A 23,347-nucleotide genomic window follows, 5' to 3' on the forward strand; every position below is an offset into this window, starting at 1 on the left:
CTCCTGTCTCAGCCTCCCAAGTAGCTGGGATTACAGGCGCCCACTACCATGCCAGGCTAATTTTTTGTATTTTTAGTAGAGCTGGGATTTCACAGTGTTAGCCAGGATGGTCTCGATCTCCTGACCTCGTGATCCACCCGCCTTGGCCTCCCAAAGTGCTGGGATTACAGGTGTGAGCCACCGCACCTGGATCCTTATTTGTAACTTTTTAAAAAATGACTCCCAACCCCATTTAAAAAAGAAAAAAAAAATTATTTGGCCCTAAAACTTGGTCAATTATATATAAAAAAAATTAACAAAATAGAATATTAAATACCTATAAAATAATTTGACAAGTTGAGCTACCACAATGGAAAATGTCAGAATTTATTTTCCTTTTCTTTCTTCCTCTTTACATTCCTTTTCTTTCTCCTTTTTTTTGGGGGGATGGAGAGTGTGTGTTATTTGCTCATTTGTTTTTATTTTTAACCAACTAAGTATTTAAAATATACTAAATTATCCATGTTTAAATTAATTTAAATATTTGCCAACTTTACCAATAGATATTTAAACTTGCCCTTTTCCTCTAAAGTGACAATGGTAGGCTTTGCTCAATGCAAATGAGAATAATAATTCATATCAAAGGAGTTAAATTCAAGTGACCAAAGAAAATTGTTCTTTTAACATTGCTTAAGGAAAGCATAACTTAAATTGATGCCATAATTTTTCATTATCAGCAACTCTTAAAATGAGGATGGAGGCCAGGTGCGGTGGCTCACGCCTGTAATCCCAGCACTTTGGGAGGCTGAGGCGGGTGGATCACCTGAGGTCAGGAGTTCGAGACCAGCCTGGCCAACATGGCGAAACCTGGTCTCTACTAAAAATGCAAAAATTAGCTAGGCATGGTAGCGTGTGCCTGTAATCCCAGCTACTAGGGGGGCTAAGGCAGGAGAATTGCTTGAACCTGGGAGGCGGAGGTTGCAGTGAGTCAAGATTGTGCCACTGCACTCCAGCCTGGGCAACAGAGCGAGACTCCGTCTCAAAAACAAAACAAAGCAAAACAAAACACCGGTGTGGTTGCTGTATGAAATCAACTTAAATAGCCTAGTGCCCTTCTTTAAACCTAATTTTCCTACCACTACCCCCACTTGTTTTTTAAAAATGTAAGTCAACAAATATTTATTATGCCCTTATTATGTAGATGATAAACATCAAAAGCTTTTGAAATGTGCATTTCTTTGAACCTGTAATTTTTTGTTTTTTTAACTTTAAAAAAAATTTTGGTAAAAGATATCTAATATCAAATTTACCATTTTAACTGTTTTCAAATTACAGCTCAGTGGCATTAAGTACATTCACATTGTTATGCAACCATCAGCACTGTTCACGTCCAGAACTTTTTCATCATCCCAAACAAAATCTATACCCATTAAACGATGACTCTACCCTCTCTTCCCAGCCCTAGTAACCACCATCCTACTTTCTGTCTCCACGAATTTGACATTCTGAGTACCTCATACAAGTGGAATCATAGAGTATTTGTCCTTTTCCGTCTGGCTTATTCATGTACCATAAGGTCTTCAAGTTTCATCCATGTTGTAGCATGTATCAGAATTTCCTTCCTTTTTAAGGCTGAATAATATTTCCCAATCTCGTTTATATGGAAAGTAGATATAAAAAACAGAGAAGTTTTGAACTGGAACGGATCATAGAAATCATCCAATCCAACCTCTCTGCCCCCGCTTTTCTTTTCCTTTTTTATGTTTACAAAATGGGGAAAACAAGTCCTTCAGAGCTTACATCTTGTGGCCGAGTTTATATACCTGATTGGCAAAACAGAGCCTAAGAATCAGCTCTCCTGTATCCTAAGCAAGGCTCTTTCTACCGCACACCCTGCAGGCCCATCCAGGCCCATCCAGACAATAAACAGTAAGTGTTAAAGGAGTTGGTGTCTCCAATTAGTATGGCATGAGTTCTAAAGGAAAGATAAATTGACTTTGGAATCTTCCTTAATTAATGAAAAATGTTACATTCGAAATAGAGTGAAGATTAAAGCCAGGTGTGGTGGCTCACGCCTGTAATCCCAGCACTTTGGAAGGCCAAGGTGGGCAGATCACCTGAGATCAGGAGTTCGAGACCAGCCTTGCCAACATGGTGAAACCTAGCTCAACTAAAAATATAAAAATTAGCCAGGTGTGGTGGCATGCACCTGTAGTCCCAGCCACTTGGGAGGTTGAGGCAGGAGAATCACTAGAGCCTGGGAGGCGGAGGTTGCAGTGAGCCGATATTGTACCATTGCACTCTAGCCTGGGTGATGGAAGTGAAACCCTGTCTGAAAAATAAAAATAAATTAATAAGATTCTAGATTCTGATTAGCAGTGATCAAAATTATAAATAATATTCTATTGGAAAATATTCTTGCTTCGAACCATACATCTGACCTTTTTTTTCTGCCTTGAATTATGCATCAAATTTGTATTTTTAAAAAATTTATTCTTTCTGGGCCGGGTGCTGTGGCTCACACCTGTAATCCCAGCACTTTGGGAGGCTGAGGCAGGCGGATCATGAGGTCAGGAGATCGAGACCATCCTGGATAACACGGTGAAACCCCGTCTCTTCTAAAAATACAAAAAATTAGCCGGGCGTGGTGGCAGGCACCTGTAGTCCCAGCTACTCAAGAGGCTGAGGCAGGAGAATGGCGTGAACCCGGGAGGCAGAGCTTGCAGTGAGCCGAGATCGCGCCACTGCACTCCAGCCTGGGTGACAGAGTGAGACTCTGTCTCAAAAAAAAAAAAAAAAAAAAAAAAATTTATTCTTTCTGATAGTTAAGATAGTTACATTGAATCTGCTTGTATTTACATACTATCTGATTTCAGGTTTCATTTGTGACAACAGGGTTCTAAAAACATCTCAGCATACAAAAACTTAAGCATATACTGTAGTTGGAACACAGCAGATAGAAAAATATCTAAATGAACAAAGTTTCTCTTTAGTGAAAATACTTCCAACTATGGAAAAGGGAGTTTAAAAAATAAGGTCACTGTCAAACTTTAAAGTTTTTGTTGGTTTGTTTGTTTTTGAGACAGAGTTCACTTTGTCACCCAGGCTGGAGTGCAGTGGTGTGATCTTGGTTCACTGCAACCTCTGCCTCCCAGGCTCAAGTGATTCTCCTGCCTCAGCCTCCTGAGTAGTTGGGATTACAGGCATGTGCCACCACACCTGGCTAATTTTTGTATTTTTAGTAGAAACGGGATTTTGCCATGTTGGCCAGGCTGGCCTTGAACTCCTGACTTCAGGTGATCCACCTGCCTCAGCCTCCCAAAGTGCTGGGATTATAGGCATGAGCCACCATGCCTGGACAAATTTTAAGGTATTTCTAAATGGAATACTTTCTCACAATTTTCAGATGAGTTCTGAGAAGTATCCGAAATTCATCCTTTATACAATTGTTACGTTACTACAGAATACTTATTATGTAGATCAACTATTTTTTTCCGAGCATTTAATTTACTTTACAAAAAGGCAATATAAGTTGGCTCTTAGTGGAACAAGGCTCTGTGTTCTGTTCTTAAGTAACCAGTGAGGGTAGAGCTGACTGTTGCACCTGTTGTTTCATTAAATTGTTGGATAAAAATTGGCTGACATTCCCCTTTCTAAAAGTCTCTATTTTTAATGTGTCTTACTTCTTGATCTTAACTGATTTGGAAAACACAGCTTTAGCACAGGCTTCCATATACAAGCTATCAGAACAGCATTTGAGAACAAGGGACATCATTGTAGCTATTGCTTTGAGCAGCTTCAGTGAGCAAAAATGTAGGCTAATGTGGTCCATTGGTAGCCTCACAATAGAGCAAGTGTAGACTGACCAGCTTAGAGTGATGTGTATGTCCTCATCATTTGAGGTGGAACTGAAGTTTGAAGGCTAGGGAGGAAAGAGAGAGAAATGTTAGGGTTAAATAAAAGATTCACATATACCATATTTAATATCTTTTCTCACAAAACCAAATTAAACTTAGTATTTTGAGTGATTTAATTAAATTAATCTTGTCACAGATAGGTCACCTCTAGCTGAAAGGGGATAATTTTAGATTCTGATTTGGTGCTCCAAAAATGTGGTTCAGTTGCTAGTTATTCAGATACAGCCTTGGTTTGTTCTCGTAAATGAATACAGAATATATGTAGACTTTTATACAAATATGGGCCTGTGCGCCTAATGCTGATAAAATCCAAGTACAATAAACAGTGTGACAAAGATGAATTCTGTATTCACAAAGCTAAGGGAAAATTCATCAGCCAACATTTATTGAACACCTCTGAGTTATGCACTACGAGTCCTAAGACACCAAATGCATTTAAATCTCTTGTCAGAGCATAGACAAGTAAACCAATGTATACAGTGTTGGAAAGCTGGGATAGAGATTTGGCCCATCTCCATTCCCCCATGGCCCAGGTGCCTAAGATGGAGGAGGAGTCAGAAATGTCTCCTGAAGGAGCCAACAGTTGAAATGATTCTCCTTTTACACATACATTTTTAAAAAACAAACCTTTTTGTTGAATTAGAAATATACACATAAACATTAGGAATCTCAGCAGATAGCCTAATGAAGTGACACAAAGTCAACCCACCCATGTAATCATCACTCATATCCAGAACATTACCAGAGCTGCCATCAGTAACCCCGCCTTCTTCTTCAAGGACACCACCATTGTGACTTCCAACACTATAGGTTCGTTTTGCCTGTTTTTGAACTTTAATTAAATGTCACAGCATATATCTTTTGTGCCTGACTTCTTTCACGTGAAAGCATATTTTTGTGAGATGCATCCATGTTGTTGCCTATTGTGGCAGTTCATTCATTTTCACTGCTGTATAGCATTTCATTACATGAATATGCTGCAGTTTATTCCATTTTACTGTTGATGGTTGTTTGGGTTATTACCAATGTTAGGTTATTACAAATAGATTATTACAAATACAAATGCTGCTCACAAGTACGTGTCTTTTACTCCATACCTGCATGAATTTTGTTGGGTAAATATCTACAAGGGAAATTAAATTGCTGGATCATAGATTATACTTATAGTCAACAAATTACAAAGTTTTCCAAAATGATTATACCAATTTCATTCATGCCCGCAGTTCATAAGAGTTTCTGTTACTCCATACCCTTAGCAAAACTTGAAATTTTCAGTCTTTTTTATTTTAGCTATTCCATCGGATACATAGTGGCACCCTGTTGAGATTTTAAGTTGCATCTTCCTGATGACTAATATGGTAGACTGTGTTTCTGTATGTTTATTGGCCATTTGGATATCCTCTTTTATGAAGTGCCTATTCAAGCTTCTTGCCCTTGAACTGATTCTGAGAAGGGGAGTGAGCATTAGGTAGAGAAAGCAGGAAGAAGGGCGTGTCAACCAGAGGGAGCAGCATGTGCAAATTTACAATCTTCCCAGAGCAGAAGAGCAAATGGATAGTGCAAAATCAGCTACTAAAAGGCTAAACTTAATCAGAGCCCATGAGGTAATGACAGCAACATCACCCAGCTCAACATGAAATAAGACCCAGAAAGTACAGGCAGTCCCAAACTGTAATATTTATTGGATCCTGAGAAATGTTTGACAGTCAAATATCTGAAAGTTGAACATGGCTTATACACTGGGAAAACAATTTAGTTTCCAATGAGCTAAAAGGCAGTATTGCAAATCTCTAGTAAGGCTTGTAGTACAGTTTCCCTCTGGCCTCACAGGAATCTCAGGGGAGGCTACCATTAGCAAGTAGCACAACACAGCGAGACCCCTCCATATTTAGTGTGGGCCCACTTCCATTCCCCTGTCCCTTCTGCACAAACAGCCTCCAATCTTTAAAACTACTCCCCAAGGCAGCCCTTAAGTATGGAGCAAAGGAGAGGTGGGAACAAGTCTATGTTTCCCCTACAACAGCAATGTGATCTGAATAGAACCTTGGCTACTGCCATCATGTGGCCACCTACACAGACTCCTGGACAGCTGTACCCCCTTGGAAAAGGTCATGAGAAACACCTTCTTGTAAAACACCCAGATATTTCATGGAAGCTTGGCCTTTTCCACTAGCAGCAATAGCTGTCAGGCAGGCCCAGCACACAATAGCTTCCAATTGCCATTCCTCAGAAGATGAGTGAGAGACAGAATTCAGGATGTGAACTGTGGGGGTGGGGTGGAGTCAATGTGCAATGGGCAAAAATGTGGACTCTGTAAAGTGTTGAATTATCTGCCGGAAGAGGGAAATGTCAACAGAAGTGCTTTGACTCCCTTGCCAATTGATTAGAGAGCAGTTCTGTTTTGTGGCAGGCCCTTATCTATGTCGTCACCCTTCTGTCACTGTGGACAACAAAAGGGCACAGCCAGCTTCTGCTACAACCAGGCTCTTCACATGAGAAGGAGCACTCTGGACCCTAGAATCCTCACAAAATATCTCCCTTGACAGAAAAATGGCTCTCCCAAGCCAGTCATAGATTGTCTACCATGAAACCAGAGTAGTCTCAGCCTCTAGGAGCCAGAGTTTCCACCCAGATGCCCAGAAACTGAAGCAATCAGATCTGGCCAACATAAAGGAACTTTATTTGGGTTACTCAGAGAATTACAAGTAGTTCCCAGGCTTTGGATTTAATGGAGTAGTAAGTTTTAAGAAAAGGTTTCAGTGACCCATATAAACTTGCCAACCTCTTACTTTCTCAAGTTAAGACATGTGACTGTGGTTTCTGTGAGGTTGTATTTCATAGTCATAGCTATCATTTATTATCCGACATGTGTAAAGCTATGTGCTCTGTGATATTTTTCCAGAAATATCTCATTTGATCTTCACAACATCACTGCAAGGTAACTATTAATCTTTATATTAAAGGTAAAGAGAGAGTCTCAGAGAGGGTAAGAAAATACCTGATGCCACACAGCTAGTGAGTGGCAGAGTTAGGTTTTGAACCCAGGACTTTCTGATTTGAAAGCCTGTGTATTTTCCACTATATAGTTTATCCCATCTGAAATATGTCTAAATTATTCAGATAGGATTTTTAAACCTCTGATGTTCTGATAATGGCTGGAAATTCGAGATTTATCTTTGTGGAGAGGTTTGGGTTTCCAAGAAAAGTCTTAAGAACCTTTTTTCCTTCTGATGTACTTCAGTTCCTTTAGTAGTTCTCCAACTGGGCTGGACAATCCTACAAAAGCAAAAGAGACCCTAATTCTATCTGACATTGTGACACAATTTTATGTTAAACATATAGATGTGCACATTTGGTTTGAGATGGGAGGAATGAAACTTCTTTAAGCCCATTTTGCTGAAATGTGACTTGAAATAGATTGTTACAAAACAAGGCTTATGAGAGGTTCAGTGCTCACTGCAATGTTAATTACTTGGCTGTTAAAGCGAATAGCTCTTAGTGGGACCGACTGCCTCACAGATGTTTCTTATTGACCACATAAATGGGGAAGAAAACACTATCCCGTTTTCCCTTTTGGCCAGGAAATAAAAGACAAAGGAATAGATTGTGTCAGCTAATGGATTGGGTTGCTAAGGTAACCAAGGCCTCTCTTTCAGGAGAGGTGTTAGGGGCTAAATTATGTTCCTTCAAAATTCACATGTTGAAGCCACAACACCCAGTACCTCAGAATGGGACTGTACTTGCAGATAAGACCTTTAAAGTTTATGTGAGGTCATACAGGCGGATCCTAATCCAGTCTGACTGACGTCCTTGTAAGAAAAGGGAGACATGCCAGAGATTAACGCCCACGGTGGAAAGGCCAGGTGAGGCCACAGTGAGAGGGGCCGTCTGCGAGCCAAGGAGCAAAGCCTCAGGAGAAACCAGTCCTGCTGACACCTTGCTCTTGGACTTCCAGTCCCCAGAACTGTGAAACAGTACAATTTTATTGTTAAGCTACCCAGTCTTAACAAACTAACACCAGAAGAATTAGGTATTGGGCATGCCCCCTGCCATCAATGCCATGACAGTTAAGGGAGACATCAGTGGAACGTAATAGATGAGCTTTTACTACCCAGAAGGGTCCTTAACAGAGGCTGAAGATCAGCTGGAGAAAAGGTTTTTCTGAGAGTAAAAGGAAAGTCAGATAGTGACGTATAATGATCAAACCTAGTGACAGATATCAACTAGGGGTGTGTGTGTGCATTTTTTTTTTTTGCTATATAACGTACCTTATAATACTAACGTACTTATGATTATTATCCAACAATTACTGATTTTCTCTTATTTTAATAGTTAACAATTGATGAAAAGATTTCACTGGCTAGAGTACTGGTCAACAGTATGGGCTTCTGCCAGCTTGCCTAGGTTTGAATCTTGTCCCACAACTTCCTAGCTCTGTGATTCAGTAAACAATCTCCTTGTGCCTCAGTTTCTTCATCTGTAAAATGGAGATAATAGTACCTACTTCCTAAGAATTAAATGAGTTAATACATGTAAAGTGCCTAGAAGGATGCCTGGCATATAGTAAGCACCTAGTAAATGTTAGCTATTTCAATTTTAACCTATCTCTGCACAAGAATAACAGATAGCAAAACCATTGTACCTACATTGTTTCACCAAGATACCTGCCAGCAGGTGCCAGCTGCCACTAAAATTGCCAGCATAGAGGTAAAGAAAAATAAGCAACCTGGAGAACTGGAGCTATTAAATCTCAGTGTTTAGAGTTATACAGGATGCTGACAAAAATACAGATTCCTAGGCCTTGTCTCCAGAGATTCTGATTCACTAAGCTGGGGTAGAGTCCAGCAATCTGTTTTTTAGAAGGCCATCTTGGGTAATTCTGATACAGGTAACTCTCAGAACATCCACTGAGAAATACTAACCAAAAGGAATTTCTTCTATAGTCAAGGCTATTAAATTATGGTAAATGCCATAACTTACTAATCATAAGTCTATAATAATTTTTATTTAAAGTATAATGTTGAAATAAAACGGTCTTAGGTGAATAATGAGTATGTAAACTTACTTTAAAAAAAATCATCTACTTCACTCAGGTATCAAGCCTAGTACCCATTAGTGATGAAATAATCTGTACAACAAACCCCATGGCATGGGTTTAGTTATATAACAAACCTGCACATGTACCCCTGAACTTAGAATAAAAGTTGAAAAAATAAATTAAAAAATTAAAAAATCATCTGAAAGATAATTTCCATGAGTTTTAATAAAATGTATTGATAAAATGGAAGAATAAATTCTGCATTAGATGTAGTCTTCAGTTTCTCCATAGACAAATTATTTCAAGTTGACCCATTCAAGGTTAGGATGAATTGTGCAATTCTCCCTTCAGGTTTTTGGCCTGCCTGTGTGAACTAAGTTGAGGATACATGGAGAGCCAGGGCCTTGGAGAAAGGGAAGTAGCTCAACAAATGCTGGGCTCATTAGCATGGCTGGAGAAAGTGGTTTCAATCTGAAACTGGGCAGTTCAACCTGGAACTTGACAAAATATGACAGTGTTGCCTAGGGCCAAAACGAAGAGTGAACTCTGGGATAACCTTGGAACTGAAAAACCTGATTATTGTGTAATGAGGAATTCCTAAAATTGTAGACCTGTTCATTACGGGACTGCAGTGACTAGCCAGTAGTTCTTTCCCATTGGTCAAGTTGCTGTGCTCGCTAAGCAGCAACAGCCCAGGTCAGGTGAGAGTGGTCATTATTGAGGAAATAAAGGTTGGGCCCAAAGAGGGCAAACTCCAGATTACTGCAGCACTTGTGCTGAAACTCACCAGGGTTAAACTGATGAGCTTTCTGCATGAAAGAAGGGAGTGGTGGTGATTTCTGGAGCTTGTAGCCAGGGTGAGTAGCTCGCCCAGTGTTCTTAGGGTGTTATAAGGAGTGTTTCTTGGTTATTTAACAGCGTAGTTAGTACAGTTTCTTTTAAGAAAAAAAATTGATTTTAACACTTGAATAAAAGAAACACTGCTGATATTGTTTATCTTGAAAGCTTTCAAATTGGACTCCTTGAGATCTTCATGCTGCTGTTAAGATAAAAAGCTATTTTGATACTGTTGATTCATTGATTCTTCTGCCTTATAACCACAGAACATTTACTAAGAAATAAAAATTAAGGTTACTGAAAGTATCCTTTTGTGGCCATGTATTATACTGAGATACGTATGCATATCTGTGATTGTATATTATACATAAGTTATGATTTGTGGCATATGTCATATATGTCATCAATTATTTCTAAGGCAACGTGCCTCAGCTTTATTAACGCAGCTGTTTTTCCTAATGTTTAGATTTGAGTCAACTAAAGTAAATCTTCCTACATAGCATTCGTTCCTGAAATAAAAGGCATTTAAGTAGGCAAGTGCTTTTGTTTGAGTTTTCAGTAGATCCTTTCTATCACCTGAAAGCTTTTTGCATTATTACCACAGTCTCATTTTATTTAGACATTTGCCTCGAGGAGCTGAGACACTCTTATACCTTCATACTTAATTCCCCAAGACATTAAAAAATGTAATTTATTATTATAAAAGCACTGTATATTTACTGTAGAGTATTTGAAAGTTATAGAAAAGCATAATAAAAAAATCATCCATAATTCCATTACTCAGTCATAACTACCATTAAAACATCACCTACTAATCTTCCTTTCAAGCTCTTTCTCTCTGTGTATGTGTATAAACACAAATGGATAACATACTCTCAAATTATATATGGTCATAGGTAGTTTTTCCACTTAACATTAGTGCATTAACATATTTCCATATTAATATTCTTCAAAAACATGATTTTACCGATTGTATAGTATTTTACCAATATTTAAGATTATTTTCAACTTGTTGTAATATTAATCCTGCTTGTGCGGAAATATTTTAACTCAGCTCTGATTGCCTTAACACAAATTGAGGAAAAACTGGAGTTACTGACTAAAGGCAGTGACATCTATAGGGATCTTGACACATTTTTGTCAAATTGCCCTCTGGAAACCTAACTTGTTTGCATGCCCATTAGCAGAGCATCAGCACCTGTTTCACCACATCTCTAAGAGGGAATGTAAACTTTAAAACATATACAATAGTGAAGGAGGATGTCTCATTGCTTTTATGCCCTTTTCTTTTATTACTACTGAGACTAAACATATTTTCTCATAGTGGTTGACCTATAATCTTAAGGAGAGAACATATTTTTTAGCAAAATTGTTTAAGACCAACTATTACAAATTACATCTTACTCCCATTGCATCCATGTCTTCAGAGTTGTACTAATTCTCAGCCTCCCAGAGTCCATTAAGGGAATTTTTTTTTTTTTTTTTTTGAGACAGAGTCTTGCTCTGTCACCCAGGCTGGAGCGCAGTGGCGTAATCTCGGCTCACTGCAACCTCTGCCTCCCAAGTTCAAGCGATTCTCTTCCTCAGCCTCCCAAGTAGCTGAGACTACAGGTGTGGGCCACCACGTCCAGCTAATTTTTGTATTTTTTTTAGTAGAGATTCACCATGTTGGCCAGGCTGGTTTTGAACTCCTGACCTCAGGTGATCCACCCACCTCGGCCTTCCAAAATGCTAGGATTACAGGCATGAGCCACCATACCTGGCCTATTAAGGGAATTTCTTTTAATGAAGGAAACTATTACGATAATAAAGAGCCTGGGCTTGTGTGTAGGAGCAATGCCAAGCCTTGCAGTTTAGCCTTCTGTAACCCTGAAGAAGTGACTTAACCTTGCTATGCTTCAGCTTAACTGTAAAACAGGGTTGATAATACTCACAGTAATTCTCATGAGACAGGAATTTTTCAAGCTTTTCCAGTAAGAGGTAGCTACTATTAAAAATGAGAACTGTTTCTCTCCTAATTGCAAGAAAGCCCCAACAGATATAATCAAGGTACGACAGCATAACACTCTTAGAAGCCAGGACTTTTCAAGTCTCAACAAGTTGCATGTGTCATCTCATTATTCAACCGTTTACTGGGTAAAGGAGCAGCATAGATAGTGGGACTTCTTTTTAACAGGGTGTGAGAAAGTTGGCAATGAGTTGGCTTGTGCTACTAGCCTAAGAATGACCTCAGAGTCTTGCAGGACACAAAGTGCTTGCTGGTCTGAGGCCAGGCGCAGTGGCTCACACCTGTAGTCCCAGCACTTTGGGAGGCCGAGGTAGGAGGATCACTTGAGCCCAAGACTTTGAGATTAGCCTGGCCAACATGGTAAAACTCCATCTCCACAAAAAATACAAAGATTAGCCTGGCGTGGTGGCATGCACCTGTAGTCCCAGCTACTCAGGAGGCTGAGGTGGGAAAATGACTTGAGCCCGGGAGGTCAAGGCTGCAATGAGCTGTGTTCACACCACTGCACTTCAGCCTGGGTGACAGAGTGAGATGCTGTCTCAAAAACAAAAACAACAAAAAAGGTGCTAGCTGGTCTGGTACTTAGTACTTTACAAAGTTGCCCTGGATAACACGGTGAAACCCCGTCTCTACTAAAAATACAAACAATTAGCGGGGCATGGTGGCAGGCGCCTATAGTCCCACCTACTCCGGAGGCTGAGGCAGGAGAATGGTGTGAACCCAGGAGGTGGAGCTTGCAGTGAGCAGAGATCGCGCAGCTGCACTCTAGCCTGGGTGACACAGTAAGACTCCGTTTCAAAAAAAAAAAAAGAAAAAAAAAAGTTGCCCTAGAACTGACAGCATAAGTCCTCATCCATTTCTTCTCCCTTCTTCCCACAGCGTGAAAGAAAGCACTACTTCAATACTGCTGCTAAGCCTATGTGATCATTCTAAGGTCATTACAAGAATTTGGCTTGCCTTTAGCATTGTGCTTGTGTGTCCATCTGCCTGCCTCTCTAGGAATTTAGATTTTCATTCGGAGATTTTTCTGTCACTAAGAATTTAATTCTTGGCATATTTTTGAGAGTGTAAATTCTTTTTCAAGATTTAAAACAATAAGCTTCAAACTTTAGCTTATATCTAGAGTCTTCCACACTGAGGATGTGAATATGATATTCACCAGGCTGACCAGGTTGACTGCCAGATGGGTTGTTAGTAGTGCCAGAGGCACCCTGACATCACTCTCTGAACTGCTTTCTCTTTCGCATTCTTGTATTTTTCCAGCTGACGGCCCAGAGGGTGGGTGCCAATTCCACCAGCAGCTGCAACTGAAAAGCAAGGTTCAGCAATGTCAGATATCCTCCGGGAGCTGCTCTGTGTCTCTGAGAAGGCTGCTAATATTGCCCGGGCGTGCAGGCAGCAGGAAGCCCTCTTCCAGCTGCTGATCGAAGAAAAGAAAGAGGGAGAAAAGAACAAGAAGTTTGCAGTTGACTTCAAGACGCTGGCTGATGTACTGGTACAGGAAGTTATAAAACAGAATATGGAGAACAAGGTAAGAAAGGTCACAGCCAACGTAACTGCAAAATAGTTGCATCTGTGGCTTTCCCCGTCATAGAATAGCATGCCTTTTGTTCCTCACCCCTATCAGTATACTAGCACCTTGATTTCAAGTAAACATCTTGGATTTTTTTCCTCCTTGTCATGATTACAGTATTGATAAAATGGTCATTGCAGGAAATCTTTAAAATACAGAAAATCAAATAAGAAAATAAAAATCACTCACAATTCTAATACCTAGAAATAAACACTTCAGTATAGAACCTTCCATTTACTAATGAATTTCTTCTTAATATATAATACATGTTTTCTGGAAAATAAGCAAAAATAAGAACCCTCTTAGTCCCACCACTGGAGAAAACCACAGCTATGCTTTGCTAAATATTATAACATTTTCCTTCTATGTGTATTTGTGTACATGACACATACAATGTATTGCAACAGAAATGACAGCATACTGCTTTGTAACCTGTTTTTTTTTTTAACTTGATATATTAAGTCCTACCTTATGGATCTCATCATTTATCTAATGGTTTCATCAGTTATGAGATTGTAGCTGGAGAATTAAAGTCTCCTTTATTCTAGTAGAAAAATATTGTTCTTTGTTATAAACATATAAAGATGTTTATATGTTAACATAACAATGATTGCGACTCTAACTTTCTGGAGCTGACTAGAGAAACCGTATTAATAAGTAGAAATAATAATACTAGCAGCACTTATAAATGCTATGTGCCAGCCACTATTCTAAAGTCTTTAAATATATTAACTTATTTAGCTCTTATAACAATTTGATGAAGTAAGAACTACTATTACAATGTAATGGGTGAAAAAAGGGAGGCACAGAGAGGTTAAGTAACTTGCTTAAGGTTGCACATCAAGTAAATGGTAGGGCAGTTTTTGAACACAGGCAGACTGGCTCCAGAGTCTGTGTTCTTTGCAATATTATATTGCCTTTTGTATGAGAATCTAACCATTACATTTGGGAGAATAGAACTTTATGGCAGAAAGCATTATAAAATATTGGAATAATTTCTATGAAATTTTCAAAATATTGAGAATCATTTAGAATCGTTTAAGTGAAATCTTGACCACAGGCGAAGAGACTAAATGCCATCATGAAATCTCTACAAACTATACTTTTTCATGTCATATAAAATCTGGCTCCGATAAACTAAATGAAGCAAGTTTATTTTTGTTTTTTACTTATCAATATAGTTGGGTGCAAGGGATGGTTGAGCAACTGGATTAAAAATATCAACATTAATTTTTATGCCATTAATTTTATAATGCCTCAAAGCATTATAAAAAGTTTAGGCAGTTGTTTATTCGTGAGCTAAAATGAATGATATTCCATTTTAGCTGTATAAAATATCTTTATTTCATGAGCCTTTTGTCTTGTAATCTCAGAACCGGTCTTTAAGCAGGATTGGGAGACTGAGTTTCAGCCCTTGATGAATGGGCTGGTTGCCAGCCCTTGTTGATTTGTACTGTCCCACAAAATAATATGAATAATAAGTGGTTGTGGGCATTATTAAAGCTATTGGTCATCTGAAGATGACCGAGTTCAAATATTTGAAGCATGTCCTTGCTTTTGTTCCCTGAGAACATCAAAATTTAGCACATATTTTGAGAAAAATTATCTTTACTACAGAGAGGATCAGAAGCAAAATGTATCAGAAAGCTTCGTGATCATACAGAGATGACAGAAGATTCTTACTTGACTCCATTTATTCACTCTATATATTGATACTTAAATTATTGGTCAAGAAAATCTTTCTCTTTTTTCATATCCCCTTCCTAGCCTGAATGATGATCTGAGAGTTGGGAAACAAATGCCTGAAAATGAAAACAAAATCGAATTTTATCCTCTAACTCCTTCTGTCCAGTCTCAAGTAGTGCTTTTAGATACTTGATCAACAAAATTGCCTTGTATAAGCTACTGGGATGCTGTTTAAGAGCAATAGTTAAAACATGTCCTTTGCAAATACTCGAATTCTATGGCCCTTAAGTAGAATGATGAAGTTTCTAGAAGTACTTTTGCAAACTAAACAGGACATAAGGGAACCAGGCATCTACCTGCTTTTGACTTTCTAGGGGGGCAAAAGAGCAGAAAAATATTAGAAAATTAAGCACTGAGCCAAGTTGACTTCATTTTTTTGTACTTGGATTGGTTTCTAGAATTGGAAATTTTGGAATTTCAGTTCTGATTGTGCTATTTAATTTGAAATATAAAATTGAAATCTGTTCAGAATTGAGCATATGTGTGGGTTTTTGTTTTGTTTTTCGTCATACTCTGAATCATTCAGTTTCCAGGCTTGGAAAAAAATATTTTTGGAGAAGAATCCAATGAGTTTACTAATGACTTGGGTAAGTATAAGAATCTTAATGTATCTTTGTAATTTAATTATCATATGGTATTCTAGTCTCCAATTTATACCATGAACTAAATGTTTGGAAGCCACTTACTGTAAACAACATAATATATTTGAATGTTAAGGTTCATTCAATTTCTACCTCAGAATATCATGCCATTTAACTTAAGTAGAGAGATGTGGTATCTTAGAATAATTTAGCAAGTCCATGTATCATTTTAGATATAAATCTGTGGCCTCTAAGTAACTTATAACTCAAGCTTTGGGAAAATTGTATAGCCCTTTGGGAATCTAATGTAAGTTATCAATGCCCTAAAGATGCCCATCTACAAAATTGTGCAGACAGTTTCAGATCCTAGGTTTAAACCCATCTGTGCACTCTTGGGGGAAGTCCATGGACCTTGGCTAAAAATACAGAGGCGGCCATGGCTCTGAAATACTGTGTGATCTTGAGCAAATCACCTCATCATTTCTCTAAGTCTCAGAACCTCTGTGAAGTACTTGGACTAACTAAAAGCTTCCTTTTAGTACTAAGTTTTTTGGTTTGTTTTTGTTTGTTTGTTTGTTTGTTTTTGAGACAGAGTTGCTGTGTTGCCCAGGCTGGAGTGCAGTGGCACAATCTCAGTTCACTGCAACCTCCACCTCCTGGATTCAAGCAATTCTCCTGCCTTGTCCTCCCGAGTGGCTGGGATTACAAGCGTGTGCCACCATGCCCGGTAATTTTTGTATTTTTAGTTAGAGATGGGATTTCATCATGTTGGCCAGGCTGGTCTCAAACTCCTGACCTCAGATAATCTGATTTCTTTCAGAGAAACATTTTTTTTTTTTTTAGTTTGTTTGGATTTGTTTAATAGTAGAAGAATAAAATAGTGAACATTAAACACTGATCATGTGACAAATAAATATCTAGAAACACAATTACAAAGAAAAAATGAATTTCTAGATTAACTAAAAATTTTTTAGTCTCCTTCATGCACCACGTATTAAGATGCAGTTAGTTCTATGTTAGTAAGAAGAGAAAGAAATCTTTTAAACCTCTGAAGGTTAAAAATAACACTTATGCCTGACTTATAAGCAATCTTACATTTAAAAATCTACGCTTGACTACTTCACAGTTATTTTAATACATCATTTATCTAGAATTATAGAGGCAAAAGGCATAGCCATATCCATTTTCCTGTTTGTTAAAAGGGCAGAGAAATGTGGAGAGAGGAAGAGGAGGGATGGTGATGATGATATTGCAGGCAAGACCAGATCATAGGAGGGGATTTAGATTTCCCTCTCAGTGGGATGGGAGGTCTCTGGCAAATTTCAAGCAAAAGAGTGGTATAATTTGTTCCTTTGAATGATCCCATAAGTTTTACTGAGCCCAGAGTAGGTGTGCAGTAAGTAGCCATTATTAGCTTTATTATTCCCCAACTTTAACAGTCTAATTTACTTTGAATTAAGTTAATTTAACTAAATTTGACTGTTTCTTGCTGATTTAGTCATTACTGTAATAGATGTATATTGTGCTTCCCACACTTTACTGGTCACATAATCGCCTCAGGATCTTGTTAAAATTCAGTAGGTCGGCTGGGCGCGGTGGCTCACGCCTGTAATACCAGCACTTTGGGAGTCCATGGCGGGTGGATCACGAGGTCAGGAAATTGAGTCCATCCTGACTAACATGGTGAAACCCTGTCTCTACTTAAAAAATACAAAAAAATTAGCCAGGCGTGGTGGCGGGCGCCTGTAGTCCCAGCTACTCGGGAGGCTGAGGCAGGAGAATGGCGTGAACCCGGGAGGTGGAGCGTGCAGTGAGCAGAGATGGCACCACTGCACTCCAGCCTGGGCAACAGAGCAAGATTCCATCTCAAAAAAAAAAAAAAAAAAAGAAAAGAAAAAAATTTCAGTAGGTCTGGGGTGGCATCTGAGGTTCTGATTTTTTTTTTTTTTTTTTTTTTTTTGGTAGATGGAGTCTCCCTCTGTTGCCCAGGCTGGAGTGCAGTGGGACAATCTTGGCTCACTGCAGCCTCCGCCTCCCAAATTCAAGCAATTCTCCTGCCTCAGCCTCCCAAGTAGCTGGGATTACAGACATGTGCCACCATGCCTAGCTAATTTTTTTATACTTTTATTACAGACAGGGGTTTCACTGTGTTGACCAGGGTGGTCTCGAATTCCTGACCTCAAGTGATCTGCTTACCTCAGCCTCCCAAAGTGCTAGGATTACAGGCATGAGCCACCATGCTCAGCCTAAGGTTCTGACTTTCTAATAAGCTCCCAGCTGATATAGACACTGCTGGTCCTTGGAATAAGAAGGGTAGAAGTAGCTACCTAGATAGCTACTAGATAGCTAGGAGTATCTAAAATGTTCCAAAGTGCCATGTTTTCTTAGTTTTTAAGATTTTTTTTCCTCCACTGCTGTCACTTCTTGTTGCTATTAACTTGCCTATTTTTTACCAGCCTCTTCCCTCACTTCTGTCAAGGGCTGAAACCAGATTAATCAAGGGTCTGAGAAGCATGTTTAAAGCGATGGTAAAGCACCTGGCCTTGGTAACTTATCGTTTCATTTGAAGAAGCAGCTTTGCTTATGTTCTGGTTCTCAATGGGCTTCACAGAGGAGAGCTATTTATATGTATACCATTTAGAGGCATAAAGTTTTACTACATTTATAGTATCTACCATTTTATGTTACTTAGCATAAACAATTTTAAGTTAAAAGCAGTATCACATAAGGAAGTAGAAGCACTTCAGTGTGCTGAAAAACCTCCATTCTTTTCAATAACATATTCAGACACAGGGTGACTTAAGTATATAAAAAGTTAAAAGACAAATTTTAAAAAGATTAATGATCAGGAATTCAGGAATTATTAACTGGCCTACGTGTCCCTTAACTGGGATATAAAATTGTGCCCACATGGGCATTTTTCTAGGGAGGTCTTTTGATCCCTGAAACCCATCCCTTACTATTCAGCTTAAGTGCATGGGTAGCCACTGAGCATCTGACTTGATGAAGCCCCACCAGGTGATTCTGGCAGTCAGCCAGGCTTAGGAACTGCTGGGATGGATATATTGCCCTCACTTAATCTAAGCGCACAGCTTTTGATTCACTCTCTCGCTGGCTCACTCCCTCTCTGTCTCTCTTGCTTGCTCTCTCGTTTTCTCTGTCTCAATCTCTGTCTCACTCTCTCGCTGTCTCTCTCGCTGTCTGTCTCTCTCGCTCTCTCTCACTCTCTGTATCTCTCGCTCTGTCTCTCTCGCTCTCTGTCTCTTTCACTCTCTGTCTCGCTGTCTTGCTCTGTCTCTGTCACTGTCTCTTGCTCGCTCTCTGTCTCACTCTTTTGCTCTCTGTCTCGCTCTCTCGTTCTGTCTTGCTCTCTCTCGCTCGCTTCTCGGTCTCACTCACTCTGTCTCTCTCGCTCTCACTCTCTCCCTGTCTCTCTCGCTCTCTCTGTCTCTCTTACTCTGTCTCTCTTGCTCTCCATCTCTCTTGCTCTCTCTCTGTGTCTCTCGCTCTGTCTCTCACTCTCTTGCTCTCTCTCTCGCTCTGTCTCTCTTGTTCACTCTGTCTCTTTCACTCTGTCTCTGTCTCTTTCGCTGTCTGTCTCTCTCGCTCTGTCTCTCACTATTTCACACTCTGTCTCTCTTGCTCTCTCTCTCACTCTCTGTCTCTCTCTTTCGCTCTCTGTCTCGCTCTGTCTCGCTCGCTGTCTGTCTCACTCTTTTGCTCTCTGTCTCTCTTTCACTCTGTCTTTCTCACTCTGTCTCTCTCGCCCTCTTCCTGTCTCTCTCGCTCTCTCTGTCTCTCTCTCTTGCTCTCTGTCTCGCTGTCTCTCTCGCTCTCGCTCTTTTGCTGTCTCTCTCGCTCTCTGTCTCTCTTGCTCTCTCTGTGTCTCTTGCTCTCTCTCTTTCACTCTCTTGCTCTCTGTCTCGCTCTGTCTCTCTCTCTTGCTCACTCTCTGTCTCGCTCTCTCACTCTCTCTCTCTCTTGCTCTCTGTCTCACTCTTTCGCTCTGTCTCTTTCACTCTCCCTGGCTCTCTGTCTCTCTTGCTCTCTGTCTCTCTCTCTCTGTCTCGCTCTCTCTGTCTCTCTCTGTCTCGATCTCTCTGTCTCTGGCTCTCTTGCTCTGTCTCTCTCGCTCTGTCTCTCTTGCTCTTTCGCTCTCTGTCTCGCTGTGTCTCTTGCTCTCTGTCTCACTCTCTCGCTCTCTCTGTCTCTCTCACTTTTTAGCTCTCTCTATCTCTCTCTGTTCTTTCTCCACTGAAACTCTTGAAATGTAATGGCTTATCGTGTGGCTTTACCCTAGGGGAAAAGATTACCATGAGGTTGTGTTCAACAGAGGAAGAAACAGCAGAGCTTCTTAGCAAAGTCCTCAATGGTAACAAGGTGGCATCTGAAGCACTAGCCAGGGTTGTTCATCAGGATGTTGCCTTTACTGACCCAACTCTGGATTCCACAGAGATCAATGTTCCACAGGACATTTTGGGAATTTGGGTGGACCCCATAGGTAAGTATAGGAGAGTATGTTTGTTCTTATTTGCAATCTTCTTTTGGGTGGTGGGGTTGTGGGGGGGCGGGGGGTTGGAAAAATAAAAATTATTGAGTGTAGTTTAACTCTCCTAGAAGTGTTTTAAATTTTAAATTTTTAAACAATGAGAGTTGAGGTGTATGTGTCGTGTGTTCTGTATATATACATATATATTATAGCTGTGTGTATATATACACATATCTATAACAGGTATGTGTATACACACACACATACATACAGGCACACATGCAAAGATGAATTAACTTATCTTCAAAAGACTTCAGGGACCAGACTGGTAAGTAAATGAGAGAATGAAGTGAGAGCGGTTATGACCAATTGAGGACACATGCCATTTAAAGAGCACTTAGCTTTAGCAGATTGTTGCCATATGGGAGTACAGGCCAGCTCTTCAGATTTTTAAAGAGAAACCAAAATCCAAGGTTTTCAGCGATATATCCCAGTTTCTAACCGTTAGCTACTAATTCAGTTAAACAAGAAAAAAGTATAGGTCAAGCAAAAAGCTGAATGTGATGCATGAGCAGTTTGTGAGCCCTGCATAAGCTCTACATTTTTTTGGTCATGATTGTGATAGAACCATAATGTATAATCCATTGCTTTCAAAATGTAACGATTTTTTTTTTTTTTGAGAGTCTCATGTTGCACACAGGCTGGAGTGCAGTGGCACAGTCAGAACTCACTCACTGCAGCCTTGTCCTCCTGAGCTCAAGTGATCCTCCTATCTCAGCCTCCCAAGTAGCTGGGACCCAAGTAGGTGGCACAGGTGCATGCCACCTCACTAGGCTAATTTTTTATATTGTTTTTAGAGAAGGGGTTTTTACCATGTTGCCCAGGCTGGTCTCGAACTCCTGGGTTCAAGCGATCTGCCCTCCTCGGCCTCCTAAAGTGGTAGGATTACAGGCATGACCCACCACACCCAGCCAGCCTTTATCTTCAATGATGCTATTAATACAAAGTTCTAGGTAATAATTTTAATAAGCTCCCCCTTCCTTTTTTTTCTTCCCCACCCAACACAATAGGACCATTCAAGGAGCAGGCAAACTCCTCTCTGGGCCCTTCCCATCCTATAAGTGCCTTCACAGGATGATATTGAAATGGGTTTAATCTTCAGATAATTATATCACATTCAGCCAGTGGATGATATATGGAAACCAAAAACCTTTCCCCAAATCTTTGATCATTTAAGGGTAAATTGGCATCAGTTATAGTTTCTGAGGGACAGAGATCTCCTGAATTGATTATGTTTTCGAGCTCTTTGAATCTTTTGCCAGGCACACCCTTAGCCATGTGTTGGCTCCCTAGACATCGGCAGTCAGCTGCTGGCATGTACATCTCTTAAGAGGAAACCTAGTTTCTCTGCCTCTGTTGCATAGGAGCACCGTTAATTTCTCTTTTTTTGGTGCCACCATCATTGTCTTTTTCTTCCTTCTAACTTGAGGGACCAAATAATAATGGTAAAAGATAATTTTACCTGTGACCGATTACTGGAAGGGGGCTTTTCTTTTTTTCTTTTTCTTTTTAAAATTTTTGTGGGTACATAATAGGTGTATATATTAATGGGGTACGTGAGATGTTTTGACACAGGCACACAATGTGAGATAAGCACATCATAGAGAATGGGGTATCCATCTCTTTGAGCATTTATCCTTTGCGTAATAAACAATCTAGTTACACTCTTTATTTTAAAATGTACAGTTAAGTTCTTATTGATTATAGTTACCCTATTGTGCTATCAAATAGTAGGTCTTTTTTTTTTTTCGCCCATTGGAAGGAGGCTTTTCCATCTCACATTGTACTAGTCCTCTGATTAGTAGTATTTCTAAAATAATCCCACCAATTATTCTGGTTATTACTTTTTAAATGCTTTTGATAAGTAACAAATATTTGAATGCCTGTTATATACAAGTTGCTATGCCACAGGAACTATAGACACATCCTCTCCCTTCAAGAGTTCTCACATAGTCAGGAAAATGAAACACAAGCAATTTAAAAGTAAAGTACAAGAGGCCAAATAGCAATTCAATACAGTGACATTCAAAGGTAAAAAATTATTGGTTACCAAGTCAGTAGAAGAGAGAAGTCATATGGAACAGAGTCTTCTAAATAATCTTTATCTGAATCCAAACACATTTGCTTCCTTTTTCAGATTCAACTTATCAGTATATAAAAGGTTCTGCTGACATTAAATCCAACCAGGGAATCTTCCCCTGTGGACTTCAGTGTGTCACCATTTTAATTGGTGTCTATGACATACAGACAGGGGTTCCCCTGATGGGAGTCATCAATCAACCTTTTGTGTCACGAGACCCAAACACCCTCAGGTAAAAGGCAAATATTTTTGGTATATTATGGTTGTTAGAACTTATGACCTCAGCTTTGCTTATTGTTAGGATTATCACTATATGACATTCCCATGACTTAACACATGGGAGTGTTGCCATTGAAAGTCTGCATATTTGAATTAAAGTTCTATTTTCAATCTTGGATTTGCATAATTTTATTTGAGGCCAAGTGCCTACTGGTAGAAATTTTAAAATTAATACTATCCTGGAAAAATCATAGTTTTACATTTGGAATATAGTAATCCTGTTCCCTGTTTCTAGAATCCACTCAAAACCAGATAAGTAGAGTGGTGGTAACACTGCCTTCAAATACATTGGGAATAAGACAGCTGCCATCGCTGTATAGCCAGTTGAACTTTGGTATAATTTTAGAAGTTCAAAACAAAATGTGAAAATTATCCAATGAAAAGATTGGTAGGCATGGCCAGGATCAGAACCCAACTCACACTACCTTTCTGCCTCCTCCCTTCCACTCTTCCATGCACTCTTAAACAGAGCGTAGAAAGCGGCCAGGACCCAGCTGCCTCTGATCCATAGCCTGTGCTTTGGGGTTGACTCCAGGGCATGGCAAAGTCCAGGTGGAACAAGCAGTTCCAGCTTTTTATTGAAATAGGTCATATTTTTTCACTTATATAGGATTACATATTTTTATTGAACCTTGAGCTGCTTCAAGTAACAATCATTTGCTCTTTAATAGTCATAAGTTTATACCTCTTAAGTTTTAATATTTTCCCCTTACCCCCACCATCTTCCAAACTAAAAATGGATTTCTGCTATCTTTAAAAG

The 23,347-nt window shown here is 39.5% G+C and overlaps 1 protein-coding gene across 5 annotated transcripts in view; it reads left to right on the top strand.

Annotated features, from left to right (window-relative positions):
• The window catches only part of INPP1 (inositol polyphosphate-1-phosphatase), a 28,558-nt gene that overhangs the window by 3,628 nt on the left and 1,583 nt on the right, over positions 1-23,347 (top strand). For 3 of the 5 annotated variants that reach the window (XM_030802360.1, XM_003253851.2, XM_030802362.1), the window contains exons 2-5: positions 13,043-13,310; positions 15,625-15,685; positions 19,980-20,180; positions 22,366-22,540. In XM_030802360.1, coding sequence (XP_030658220.1) covers positions 13,107-13,310; positions 15,625-15,685; positions 19,980-20,180; positions 22,366-22,540 — 641 coding nt within the window. In that variant the 5' untranslated portion in view covers positions 13,043-13,106. Of the gene's footprint in view, positions 1-1,754; positions 1,909-12,658; positions 12,714-13,042; positions 13,311-15,624; positions 15,686-19,979; positions 20,181-22,365; positions 22,541-23,347 lie in introns of those variants that run through there. The other 2 variants (XM_030802361.1, XM_030802363.1) reach the window with 2 other exon arrangements.

Source organism: Nomascus leucogenys, chromosome 22a, assembly GCF_006542625.1.
Source record: "Nomascus leucogenys isolate Asia chromosome 22a, Asia_NLE_v1, whole genome shotgun sequence".
Lineage (NCBI taxonomy): Eukaryota > Metazoa > Chordata > Mammalia > Primates > Hylobatidae > Nomascus > Nomascus leucogenys.